The 14,100-nt window shown below is 36.0% G+C and overlaps 2 protein-coding genes across 2 annotated transcripts; one reads left to right on the top strand and one right to left on the bottom strand.

The window, feature by feature from the left end:
* Positions 1-443: 443 nt before the first annotated feature.
* On the bottom strand, positions 444-4,646 carry LOC139946910 (lambda-crystallin homolog). The gene is made up of 7 exons (XM_071944689.1): positions 4,213-4,646; positions 3,588-3,669; positions 3,225-3,377; positions 2,895-3,056; positions 2,587-2,781; positions 2,040-2,145; positions 444-1,924 (listed from the first exon to the last, which is right to left on the bottom strand). The coding sequence occupies exons 1-7, from the start codon at positions 4,284-4,286 to the stop codon at positions 1,707-1,709; spliced, it is 990 nt and encodes a 329-aa protein (XP_071800790.1). The 5' UTR covers positions 4,287-4,646; the 3' UTR covers positions 444-1,706.
* Positions 4,647-4,764: 118 nt separating this feature from the next.
* Positions 4,765-14,067, top strand: LOC139946907 (uncharacterized). Its single transcript, XM_071944686.1, has 11 exons — positions 4,765-4,884; positions 5,908-6,002; positions 6,327-6,443; positions 6,706-6,770; positions 6,889-6,981; positions 7,560-7,622; positions 7,801-8,043; positions 8,511-8,606; positions 8,883-9,013; positions 9,398-9,521; positions 10,409-14,067. Exons 1-11 carry the CDS (start codon positions 4,868-4,870, stop codon positions 10,457-10,459), a joined length of 1,095 nt encoding a protein of 364 aa, XP_071800787.1. The 5' UTR covers positions 4,765-4,867; the 3' UTR covers positions 10,460-14,067.
* The last annotated feature ends 33 nt before the right edge of the window (positions 14,068-14,100 follow it).

Consider the following 14,100-nt stretch of genomic DNA (forward strand, 5'->3'; position numbering starts at 1 on the left):
ATCAATTTCACTAGTACTATATTAATGTGTACCTTCTAGCCAACCTCGTTGGGCTGATGGTGCTCTTCTTTTCGGTCTTGCCTTGGAGCTACCTCAATGGGGGTAGATTCTACCTCCACATACAGGCAGAGTCCATGTTCTCACTATGGAGCTATCACAGAGCCATATAGAACAGCATAGACCCAGTAACTGGGGCGCTGTACTCCTTTTCGAATTTTTACATTATCGGTCATATCGAAAATGTCAAAATTTTGAAAAAGGAATACAGCCCCCAGTTACTGGGTCTTATAACAGCACATTGTTGGAACAAGGTGGTGGGCCCATGACTTTTATTTCTAGCCCTGTTTAGGATAGGAGCAAAAAACTAAAAAGTGAGCACCTGCCAGGAGTAAAATTTAGCGGAATAAAGTTTATTGAAACAAAGTAATAAATCAAAGTGCTTTTAGACCCTCATTTTTAAGATTGTTTTATTTCAGAGTAAATACAAATATTTCCCAGCACTGAACTTTGTATGACATTTCAAAAAAGTGTATAAAATATTCCTTTAAAGGTTATTAAATAAAATTTACTTGGCAAGGTATAAAACATTATTTCAGATAAAATAGTTAATAAAACAACTAACTATTTTTATGTCATTCTGAGACAAGATCATAAAACCTTGGTGCTATGCTTTTCACAGTAAATCAATCAATCTATATGCCTACAATAGTAGAGTACAATCAATTAAGTTTCTTGCAGTAACACTATAAATCAAGATTACTTCTCCAATAGTCGATAGGCAAACTCCTTTCAGTTGTTATGTTGAGTGCAAACTTTAAACCTGCTCAAGGTCAAAGCGAGTTGTGGTGTTACTTCATTACGCTCACTGAACTTTAGTTTTTGACTGAAAACTCTTAAAGTTACCTGGTAGTGGTATTTTTTCCAAATAAAGCTTTTGCCACTAATATATGTGTTTTGATGAGTGGAATGTGAATAAACAGTCAACTAAGGTTTTAAAAAATCAGTTCTTATGTTATTTACAAATTTAGGAGTAGACCCCCCGACCCAAGAGGGCGCTGTTCGTGACGTCATTCGAGGCAGACTTTGCCAGTAATGCGTAGAGTAAACACAATTGCAAAGTACATGTACGGACCAAGTCGTGAGTTTGTACGTTTAAAAAACTTTAAAAAATTGTTTTTTTCCAGCAATGCCGACCAGGTGTATTGGTGCTGAATCTAGAAAAACACTTTTTGGAATGTACCAACTCACGACTTGGACGTACATGTACTTTGCACGTGTGTTTACTATACACATTGCAGGCAAAGTCTGCCTCGATTGACGTCACAAAAGGGGTAGGCGGAGTCAGCCCCAAAAAAACTTTATATATTTTTTAAACATAAATCGTGACAAACAATTACTGAAAAAATTGTTTTATTGTTCGTAAGCATATACCCTTATGTTTGAAAGAAAAAAAATTCTATTTCCAGGTGACTTTAATTTCTTTCAGTTATTTCAGAGTAAGAATCATTATGTTACACTTCTCAACTAAATAATGAATAGATGTAAATTTGCATAGGGGATAAGGAATATTAATATGGTTAACCCATTTTACACTGATGTGTGAGATGAATGCCAAAGAATAAATAATGCTGTGATTTTTTACAAAATATTAATTTAAAAAAATAATTAATACTTTGTAAAAAACAAAAAACACAAAGAGTTGTTCCTTATTCTTTTACATTCATGTCATGTTTGAGTTTAGCCAAGGCCACCAGTCTTCCATCTCGCCATTGACGTCTCTCCTGCAGTTGATCAAGTGGAAATCTTTCAGCACTTTCTGCAAAAATAGCATCACTGCCTTCTTCCTTGAAGGTTGGAGGTGGTCCAAATGATGAAGTGACTCTGTTGATAGTGGGACCGTAACGTTCCATGTAATTGGATGTACCTAAACAAGATAAACATTCCACATTTTTAAAACAGAAAGTCTTGACACATTTAGTAGACTTCTATATCAAGGAGGCCCCAAATGACTATGTGGTGCTTTTGTTGATAATTCTTACCCTCAGCATTGAGGTGAATGACTTCAAATGGTCCACAGAACGCATATCGCATTCCCAATCCAGCTGTGAAAACCTTGTCCACATCTTCTGATGACATTACACCATCCTGGGACAAAAAAGGTGGTATAAATGAAACAGAATGATGAGTGTCTTTCATTTCGAAATAAATCATGAACCACAAAATGACTTGCAACAAAACTTAACTTTTCACTAAAGTACATGTAGTAAGTTTTCCTAAAGCTAAATAGGATCGATACACGTACATGTATAAATACAGCTGTATCAACACTTTTTGAAGAATAAAAGCAAAAGATAAATTCTAGGTTTCACATTACAAAATAATAACTTTTTCAATCATCACACAAAAGCTGTAACCATTACAGCACTATGAATAAATTTCACAAAGAGATATGATTGATCTTTAGATGTACATCTATTGTAAATGCTTAGCAAAATGTGACATCACGATACAAAACACTTAAGCATTTTGACAAATCATTTTACAATGAATCTTGGTGTTTTATGAAACCTAGCCCTAGATACTTACAGCAACCAACCTCCAGGCTTCATTGATGAGGGCATACTGCATACGGTTTGCAGCAAACCCATCAATCTCTCTCTTGACCGTCACAGGAACCTGACCAACTTCCTCTAGTAGTGACCGGGTTCGTGACATAATGGACTGGTTAGTCCAAGAGTTGGGTATGATCTCCACAAGAGGGCAATAGTACGGTGGGTTACACTGTAATCAAAGATATAAGAAAATAAACAAAACTTACAACAATCATGTTCCTTTATGACCAAAAGCTTATAAAGTACATGTAGTATCCCACATTCCTTGTCCATATTACTTACTGGATGGGCCACAATGCATTGGTTGCGGCGTTTGAGTTGATCAGTGAATTTAGACGGCACTATACAGGATGTAGAACTACAAAGGACAGTAGAATCATCAGCGTACTGTTCCATCTGCATAAAGACTTTCCTCTTAAGATCTTCATTCTCTGGCACACATTCCTGACAAGAAAAACAAGCAAAATCAACTCATATTATTGATAGGTACACATCATAATCAAAATAGTGTGCGAACCATCACTGTAAGAAATGTTTCCACATTAGAGTCAACATTGAATACTTGTTACGATTTCATGACAAAAACAAATCCAAAGTACAATATGACCCAACCTGTACATGCATGGCACCAGTGACTGCATCCTTCATCTCCATGGTAACACTGATTAGCGCCATCTGTTGCTCAGGAGACAGTGAGCCTCTTAACAGACCAGACTTCTTTAGTTCCTCCAACTGCTTTTCAATGTCTTCGAGAGCATTAGTCAACTGAAAGATAATCAACATTTTGAACTTACTCAGAACAAGGCAATTGTTGAATCTAGTAAATTTAGCAAAGGAGGATCAAGGGATCACAGATAGTAAAAATTCCTGATCTTTTTTTGCCAACTTCTTATTTTTTTTTACTGAATTGAGTAAAGTTTGTTCATTCTTTTCGTTTTGATTGACAAGGAGAAAAGGAAACACAATTAAGCTTACCTGTGATTGTTCAATGTCATATATGGTGACACTGAAACCTGCGCCAGCAAAGATCAAGGCCCAACTCCTTCCAATCAGACCACTGTAAAAAAAACAGAGGGAAAACATAATTCAGAAATGAAAAATGGTTGAACACGGCCCATGCATCACGGCCTTTCCCTGACTGATTCACTAGGCACCCCTAGTTGCGATAACGTAACCCTCCTCCCAATGGAGAAGCCGGCGGAGGAGGGTTACTGATAGCTCACAGCTCTCTCCTCCAGTAAAGTTGGGCTAAAATCATAGAGCTATATTAGCTCTTAGTAATAGTATATGGCTTCAGTTTCTACTCCTTTTTTAAGTCAGATTTTGTTGTTTTTTGTAATTTTTAATAATAATGAATATAATATCAGCAAATTTTTATCAAATTTAATCAATTTTTTCATTTTTGTGCATTCATGCCTGCAGCTTTTCTTCTCTTTTTTAAGTCAGAGTTCGTTGTTTTTTGTAATTTTAAACAATATAATGAATTTAGACACGCCAATTTATTTTAAGTCTTTTTAATTAACTTCTGTCGTGTATTTTGTGACATTTTTAATAAACCTTAGTTAGGGGGGCCTAATTGATAATGAATTGAATTGAATACCTGCCAATAATTCCAATCTTTTCTTTTCTAGTTGATGCTGGTGGTGGTAGCTCTGCTGCACTAGAATCTGCCATTTTGTATCCACTTCCAGCAACGTTTGTTGTGTGGAGCCAAACTGGAACTTTTTGTTCTCAACTCAACCAATCAATCAATCAACTCAATCAATCAAATCAACCCCTGCTTCAGTGCTTGTTGAAAACTTGAACTTGTTGGAACGTTGTGCGAGTTGTGGTTTGCAACTGAACTAGTTGAGACTGGCACAGTCCCTCCCATTGTTATCTTTCTCATCTCATTCATGGGGTCAATGATTTGGAAAAATAAAGATTGCACTTGTAAAAAAATATTGTAAAGCAGTAAACAATACACTTTTTGATACAGTTGACAAGGGGAACGAGCGGAACTACATGATCTGGGTACGCGTTATGCTTCACGTCACGAACCCATTAATGCAGAACACAGTAAAATAAATGACCCCTGGATATACAGAGGAAAACATTACTAATATTGACCGTAAGGGGGCGTTATTGCTCGATGTTGAGTTGACGACGAAAGAGGGCGTTCTTGTAAAAGGTGGAGGTTTGACAGTTTTTGAAGTTTATTCCAACTCAATAAATCTTATCCAGATAGAAGCTACAAAACTGCTTTTCCAACAAACATGGGAAGTAGTTCAAGGTAAAGGCAGTATCCTCAGTTTTAATTTCTGTATTTTAATCCCCATGAAAACAAACAACATGTCAAAAATTAGGCTGTTCGTATGTAGTGCCCAGTTTCCGGACATTAGAACTGCTACTCACCCGGCCTACTTTTAGGCTCCCTCGTGAGCCTTATAGGGGTCTTAATATTTTGGGCCTCCTCTTTAACGCTATTTGTTTTTATTAAAATCGGCATTGATGGATGAAAGTTTTACGACCGTTAGCCACCAATAACTGAAGTTTCCTTTGTATATTGTAGTAAAAAAAAATTACAACAGTCATAACCAACAAAATTTTCCCAGACCCCACACACTCAAATAGACATAATGCTTGCATTTAATTTCCTTTTTGTTGAGTGAAGTTAAAAAACATCTTCAAAAAATGCAACTAACTGCTCGGATACTCACTGTTCTTTTTCTGCCGCATCGCCAGTTTTTTTACTTCTCAATATATATGCTCAACGCTTTATTTTTTGGGTCACCAAGCGCTGAACCGCGGGTACAAGCCTATTGGATTGACGAACTGCCGCGGCCGAGTTAGACTAAAACCTTTCTGTGGAAGGGGTGTTACAGTTGGGCAGTGCGTGCAGCTATATGCGTGAACGGCGGGTATTGTAAACGGACAGCATTCACGCACTGCCGTACTGACTTTTAACACCCCTTTTACAGAATGGTTAAGTCCGACTCGGCTGCAGCTCAGCAGTTCCTCGATCTAGTAGGCTGGTGCTCGCGTGTACAGCGCTTGGTGACCAAAAATAAAGCGTTGAGCAAAGAAGTAAAAAAAAAAAGACTGTTTTTTTCAGTTGTTTTGCACTTAATGCTATTTTTGTTTTGCCTTGGCTATGTTATATTTGCCTTCCCAAAATAGCCAGTTTGCCGTTAATGATGATTTGTGGGACATAGCATTATAACAACAATCGGCATACATTTTGTAAACATTGAAATGGCATCCAGTATTTTGATTTTCTCAATTTATTTTTTAACCTTTGAACTTTTTAAATTAGGGGAAAGAACTCTAAGGAAGAAAGCAGATCAAGTAAGCGTCATGTTAGCAGCAGTGGTAGCAGCGAGGACAGCAATTCAAGTAGTTCATCTTCAGGTGATTTATTCTTGGCAACAAGAAACTTTATGAAATTATATTTCATTAATCAATATGACAACTCATGCTATTTGCCAGGTTTGCTGTTAAATTAAAATATTCAAGGACACTCTCATTAGGGGGCTTGAGGATAGCACAAGGATTCTCAGTTGTGGACTTGGCCAACCCTTCCCCATGTAATCCCCTGGGTTTCTGGCGACGCTACTGCTCTTTATGTATAATAAGGTTTTTACATACTATAATATCATAATCTTTGCTTGGGCATTTCTAAAATATCCCTGATATTTTTTTAAATTAAATTTATTTCAAACTGTTCCCATGCAGAGTCCGAGTCAGAATCTAAGATTCACTTCAAGAAGCAGAAAGTAGACTCAGCAACTAAGAAGCAGCGGAAACGAGAAAAGAAACGAGAACGAGAGAAGAAGAAAAAGAAAGAAACAAGTGAGAATGGAATCATCTTAGTTTTTAAAGATTTGAAATAACAAGTTCCGCTTGAATAATATTGAATAAAAGTGTTGTCAGATCTGATTATTTCCTTTGAAGAATTTTGTTTGTGTTTTTTGTAAGGAAGTGAGTTAAAAAAGCAACCAAGAAAATAACTACTTGTAATTTCGTAACTAATTGTTTTGTCATGTCATACAATTCAATGCATTCTCTGCACAATCAAACCCAAAATACTTAATATTCTTTATTTTTTGTACAGATAAGATCTCCAAGGATGACTTTTACCACAAAAGCACAGAGTTCAGATTATGGCTTGTTGAAGAGGTAATTTATACAGCATTTTCCCCCATACAAGTTAAACATCCAGAATAGTACCTTTTTATAATTTCTTGTCATCTCATGCCTATTAATTAATACATATTGTGTTTGTGTCACTGTACAGAAGGGCAAATACTTTGATCAACTTACGGGTGCAAAAGCCAAGAACTATTTCAAGAAATTTGTGAAGAGATGGAATGCAGGGAAGCTTTCAAAGGTTAGTATTAGGCCTAACTCCATGATTAGGCATAGTTGGTATTTAGATTAATCTTTCAATACCTTGCCTTTTATTGTTCTATCCCTTACATGTTGTTCCATTCTTTTAAAAATTGTGTTCACCAATGTTGCTGTTATTTGGGAAAATAGACACTGGACACTATTGGTAATTGCCAAAGACCAGTCTTCTCACTTGGTGAATCTCAACATATGCATAAAATAACAAACCTGTGAAAGTTTGAGCTCAATCGGTCATCAAAGTTGGGAGATTATGATGAAAGAAAAAACACCTTTTGCACACGAAGCTGTGTGCTTTCAGATGCTTGATTTCGAGACCTCATAATCGAATCCATTCCTTACACTTGCCTGTAGCTTTGTAGGCCTACACACTCTATAGCTTTACAATTGAATCAGTTGTACACAACCATGGATGATCATCGGAATGTGTAAATGATTTTTGATAGTGGTTAGTGGGCTCCCAATCTAAAGCAAGTAGAAGGGGGTTTTATGTTTATATATTTCAAATTCCTGCCAATAAGTTATATTTAATCTTTTCTTTCTTTCTTTTCTCTATTGCAGAAATTTTATCGAGGAATAGACCATGAGGATGCCAGAGCATCTCTGACTAAATATAAATGGAAGGTGATTATCTTTAGTTGGCTCTTTGTTTTTGCGGCTGCATTTATATATTATTCATGTAACTTTTTCTCAATTCATTTTTATCCCAGACAGCCCCAAAAAGCTTGCAATCACTTAATTTGACCAAATTAGTTGTTTGATTTCACTTTAATCTCAGAAACCCTTTTTAATATCTCTTTAGTTTGCAGAGCGTCACACACCCACAAACATAAAGAAGCTTGACATTGCCAGCTACGATAACAGACATAATACAACGCTTAGTGGAGATCACATGACCCCAGTGGCTGATGGTCTCATGAAACCCAAGACCTTCTCAACCTTCGGCAAATCAACAGCATCGGGATCAAGAGATGACAGTGATCAAATTGGACCAAGTCGACCTGTACAAGGACCCGCAAGGCCAGTACAGGGACCTATGCGACCAGTAAGTTATCCAATTGTTGTAATATGTATGTGATATGGTAAGGTTTGCGGTAACACCATTAATGACTATCTCTGAATGAATTGGGGTGGTTCTGATGAGAACTGTTGGTTTCAAATCGACGTTTTGATCAGTATGCTCTGCTTGTCTTCTGGAGACAATATATGTATGTGTTTTTCCTTCTGTTTGTATTCTCAAATGATGGTTGCAACCAGGCCTCAAAACAACCCACATCAATTGCCGTGGTGCCCAGTGCTTGTGCTGTGGTGCCCTCTGCAAGAGGAATACAAACTTAGATTTTCCCCATGGAAGTGCTCCTTAGCGGAGGAAAATTGCAGTGCCCCTTCAAAAGCGAAATTCAAGGCCTGGCTGTAATCATTGTGGTATAGTGTAAAACTACCGCTAAATCATTTTGTAGTGAATTTAATTATTTCAAAATCAATCATTTTTTTGTTTTATCCTTCTTTTAGCCATCTTCGTCACAAGCTGAGTATGAAATTACACAAGAGCAGAGAATGAAGCAACTCAGGAAAGAGCGAAAACAGTTTAGAGAACATGATAAAATGGTAAGCCCAACATTGAAAACTCTCTTCAGCAGATAGTATAAATGTGGTGCAAACAGCTCCAGAGTCTCAGAGTATGGGGTAGTAGTAAATTTATGCTGAATGAGCATGTAGCGGATTAATGGAATTATGGTAGGAATTCTTTTACACTTGGACCATTGTATGTTCACAGTGACAGTGATTGTAACGAAAGCCAAAACAATAAAGAAGCCACATTTTTTTGAACCGATTTTATCTTTCTAACCATCTTTGAAATGAATTGAATTTGTTTGTGTGCAGGTTATGGAAGAGCTTGCACCGAGGGCTACTGGCCATGACGCCAAGATTGAAAAGAGATTGCTCCGAGCAGAGCAGAGAAAACGAAAAGGAAACAGCCCTGAGACAAGAGAGTCATTCCTGTATGGGGGAAAGTAAGTAATAATAACATCCCTAAAACAGTGCAATTCCAAAGATATGGTTGTTGTTCTTTAAAAGCACGGGACACTATTGTTAATTACTCAAAATAATTGTTACCATAAAAACTTACTTGGTAACAAGCAATTGAGAGCTGTTGATAGTATAAAACATTGTGAGAAACGGCTCCCATTAAAGTAATACAGCATAGTTTTTGAGAAAGAAGTATTTTTGTATTGTTGTTATCCAAGAGAAATTCTGTTAGCCCAGAGCCTCGGTTTTTATGCACATTTTGGTTTCTTTTCAAGAAGACAGCAGCTTGAGAAAAGACTACTTTACAGGATTCTCTTTTAGGATGAAATGACTCTATTAAATGTTTCCGTTTATCCCTTGACCAATAGGACTGACATTCAGTCACAGGTAGATGCACAAAGGCATAAAAAGGAGCAGAGAAAAGAGCATTGGGAGAACAAAGCTGCCACCAAAGCAGAGGAATATAGGGCGAAGGAAAAGGCAAAGATGTCTGTAAGTACAAAGTGACATAATATCTCTTGCAATGGACCCTTCCCATGAAATATGCTAATTACATTTACGCATGCATACAGACCCTGTTGGTTGGCAAACGCCATAGAGTTGTGCACTAAGCAGACGCGCAATCGCGTCTGCGTCACGCACCCATTAGCCGTGTACAAAACAGCGCGATGTTCCCTCATTTTGCCAACCAAAACGTTAGTGCGCATGCGCTATTTGCAATTTACATATTTCATGGGAAGGGTCTATTCAGCTACCTACCAGACCTGTTGAACAATGTCATCAGGATCTTACAATGACTTATAAATGCGCTTTACATTAGTGCCTTAGTCATTGGGCCAATAACATTCCTGTTATCTTTCTCAGCTCGCTGGGAGTATAACAGCGCGGGCTACCGTACGCTGTGCTCAGTAGGCTTTTTTATACACAATATCTACCTCTACCCTGGCAGGTACCCGTTTATATATACCACTGGGTGAAGAGCAATTCAATGAAGTGTCTGTTCAAAGACATGAGTGTCATGACTAGGATTCGAACCCACATCCCTAAGGCCTAATTACCAGAACTTGAACTTCATGATCTTTACTGCTCGGCCATGACACCCTATTGAAACATGTGATGATTGGGCAACTTCTAAAGATTAACCAAACCTAGTGACCTTAATGAACTATTGTGTAAAATAGTCTGCATCCAGTTTATGTTTGCCAGTGGCACTGCATCTTGCTGGCAAACAAAATGCAGGGAGGCATCGAACAATCATATTCAAATCAGCAATTTCAGTAGACCAAATTGGTGGAGGTTTATCTATCATCCCCAAAACTCTGAAAAGCATTTCCACAAATATCTTAAACTTATTGTTTGAACTATGTTTTTGTACACAGGCACTGTTGGAGCTTGCAAGAGCAAACAAAAGTGAGAATGCACTCTGGTGATTGACATGAGGGATGATGAACAAAGCACAGAGCTTACTGATGATGAACTTTAACAAATACCACAGCTCCATGTGTCTTTCCAAGTGTACATACATACCAACAACTTCTATTACTTCAGGTATCCGTATATTTATGTTTAAGTTTGAACTCTCTTTGATCTTAGTGATTGGATTTGTTGGGAATTGGCAACTAGGTGCAACAAAAGATTGTCAACAATTTTGTTTTTAAATTTTTTAATTACAGTATTTGGATTACAGGTTTTGTCTAGGTTTATTTTAGATAATATTTTATGGGTGTCCCTAATGACTTCAAATTGTGTATTAAAGATTTTTTATTTTTGTAACATAATAGACTTTTATTTGATACATGTCATCAAATTTGTAAAGGGTTATTCCTTGCTTCGTTAGAATCGGTGTACAATAGCTTATGGGCTACTAGAAGAAAAAACCTTATTAGAAGAAATTACCTTTGCAAGAACGTTAACTAGTTAAGGGTGGCAAAGATCCAAACTTGTACACACATTTCATGTAGTTTCATGGCAAAATCATTATTTCAGATTTAAACGCATGACTCGACAATCAGTCTTATTTTTACTTTCATGAATTTTTAATCAAACACTTCTAGAAATGCAAATGCTCCTGTATCAAATAATCCATTCTATCTGGTATCCAGGCTCCCAATCACAACCTGCTATGCAGATTGTTTGATAGGCACCAGTTAAAGACATTGGACACTATTGGTAATTGTCAAGGACCAGTCTTCTCACTTGTTGTATCTCAACATATGCATAAAATAACCAACCTGTGAAAATTTGAGCTCAATTGGTCGTCGAAGTTGTGAGATAACTATGAAAGAAAAAACACCCTTGTCACACGAAGTTGTGTGCTTTCAGATGCTTGATTTCGAGACCTCAAATTCTAAACTTGAGGTCTCGAAATCAAATTCATGGAAAACTACTTCTTTCTCGAAAACTACTTCACTTCAGAGGGAGCCGTTTCTCACAATGTTTTATACTATCAACCTCTCCCCGTTACTCGTTACCAAGTGAGGTTTTATGCTGCTAATTATTTTGAGTAATTACCAATAGTGTCCACTGCCTTTAAACCATGAGACTCACTTTGATTCCCACAGTTGTGTGAATAAGAAATCCAAGATGGCTGCTGTGAGAGAAAGTCTGTATCAATGATATAATTTAAGACTTTTTAGTCTACAATTTATTTTTCGTTTGTCTATATTAATAATAGTTTGGGATGTACAGTTTAATTGCTTTGACAAATTTCTTATTTAAGATGAATTAAAACAATAACAAACAGTAATAAATGTTCCTAATGATTCATCTTTTTGGTGTGGCTTACAATAACAACATGACAACGTATTAGAGTTTCAATGGTTGTAAGTTTATTTCATTTTTGTTCAGGGATTAATTTTGGTGGTGGTAATGGCCTTGAAAATGTTCTTGTATTCTTCCAAAAATGAGTGTTCCTTTGCTTAATTACTTGAAAATTAACGTTGGATCAAATATTGAGTAAGATAAATGAGCAGATTGAGGACAACAGTAAATTGCATTGACAAATAGAATTGCAATGTGTAAATATGTTTGGATACAAAATAATTGATCGTTTGGTTGAGAGTAAATAAGAGAGAAAAATAACAGTAAATATCAATCATACATGTCTACAATAGTGACCTTGGCTAAGTAACCAATAAGACATGCTAAAACCTTTAACTTTCCAATACTTGTTATATCACAAATATACTACACCACCAAGACATCCCCAACAAAATTCAAAACTCTGTAAAATTAAACAAGACTAATAAGTGCATGACAAAAATGCATACTGAAGAGATTGGCACTGAAACTTTGAAGGGGTATGGTAGCTTTGAAGTGGTATGGTAACCTCTTAAACCACTCCAGAAAGGTTCATTATTGTGCATTTCATTCAAACAATGCATTGCTTAACATATAACAAGTTTACACCAAAATGTATGAAATATTTCAGGGCTTTTGCATATTTTGGTTCAGAATTTTTACTTGTATGTTGGCTCGCACCTTGTTTTCACATATATAAATAGGTTTTTTAAAGAGTTCATTGGGCCGATTTAGTGTGAATCAATCTTAATTGCTAAGCAAAGTGTGATGTCACAATACAAATCACTATGGTAATACTGACACTCATCTTAAGATTAATCTTATTGGTGCCTTATGAAATCCAGCTCTAGTTAAAGAATTTTGACAGATACGTAGTTTTGATGTATTCAGGCTCATGTGAGATAATAACTCCATTATTACTGGTTCACAATGGCGTATTAGTTCAAACCATTGCTACTTGTCCCATATACTACAGTTGTGTTTAAGTGATAAATAAAGGACTCCCACATTGTGACTTGTCCCAATCCATTATTATTGAAAGCCTTCTGTTACACAGATTACATCACACACGCTTGGTTTGGGAGTCCACATAGAACCTTCTTTGATAACAAAAATATGGCCATATGCAAAAAATAGTTCATACCTCGACGTTTCAACTCGCCTAGCAGAGTCTTTCTCAAAGGCTAAAGGAACTTAAATGTTGACATATCAACCTTTTATTTCAAGTCTTTCATTTCAATGTAGATTTGTGTACAAACATGCACAGTTAGACTGTGTTCATCTGTGTTGATGACTACAATATAACTTAATGAACTAAACCACTATTTTATAACTCCATATTTACGATAATCTTAATCCCCACAGCATGAACCAGAGAAAAGTAGAAAATGTTATCAAACCGATAGAAAATTGTTAAAAAGATTATTTAGTTTTGTACTTTTCAAATTAATTTATTGCTAAGGTCAAGTTATCCATACTTGTAACACAAGCTGCAACAAATTAAAAGTTTGAACCACTTTCATAAATTTGATATGATATCAATACTGAACGACGCTGATATCACTGCTGGAACTTTCAACACACTTGATCATAAAAAGATGATTCTACATCAACACCACAATTACCTGAAGGCCAATCCCACAAAACTTTAAATTGACTGTGAAATATCTAAATATATCCTGATAAGATACAACCCATACCAAGTATAACAAATGACATCCCTCTACCAAGTACATTGATGTAAATACAAAAAGGTGAAAATATATATTTATACATTTGTAAAATGCATATACACCAAACTCCACTTGTAAAAAAAAAAGTCAGCTGACAATACTAAATATAATTCTACAGAAAACACACATATCTCATTGAGATATGAATCTGTCAGACTTTAAAAATTGGATTACAAATTAATAAGAATGTCATCAGTTTATGTGCACATTATTTCATTACATCATAACATCCCCTTGTGAGACCAGCTTCATTTTTATATTGTGTTGTTGATGGAATGTTAAAAGCCGGTCTTGAGCCAATATTACATTGTTATGCGGAAATCGCTCAAAAGTACCATCAAATTCAACAGTAACAATGGATAAAAAATAACTAAACAATTATTTATTCTTGCTTTTTTAATAGTATTGGCCCAGCTTTATCAACGCAACTGACCACTGAAATCAAAATAGTATAACCATTTTCTGTATACATAATTTTTTACCGAAGTATATTCAAAATTCATTCCAAAATACAGATATATATTGATAAAATATTTAAA

This window comes from Asterias amurensis, chromosome 14, assembly GCF_032118995.1.
Source record: "Asterias amurensis chromosome 14, ASM3211899v1".
Taxonomy (NCBI): domain Eukaryota; kingdom Metazoa; phylum Echinodermata; class Asteroidea; order Forcipulatida; family Asteriidae; genus Asterias; species Asterias amurensis.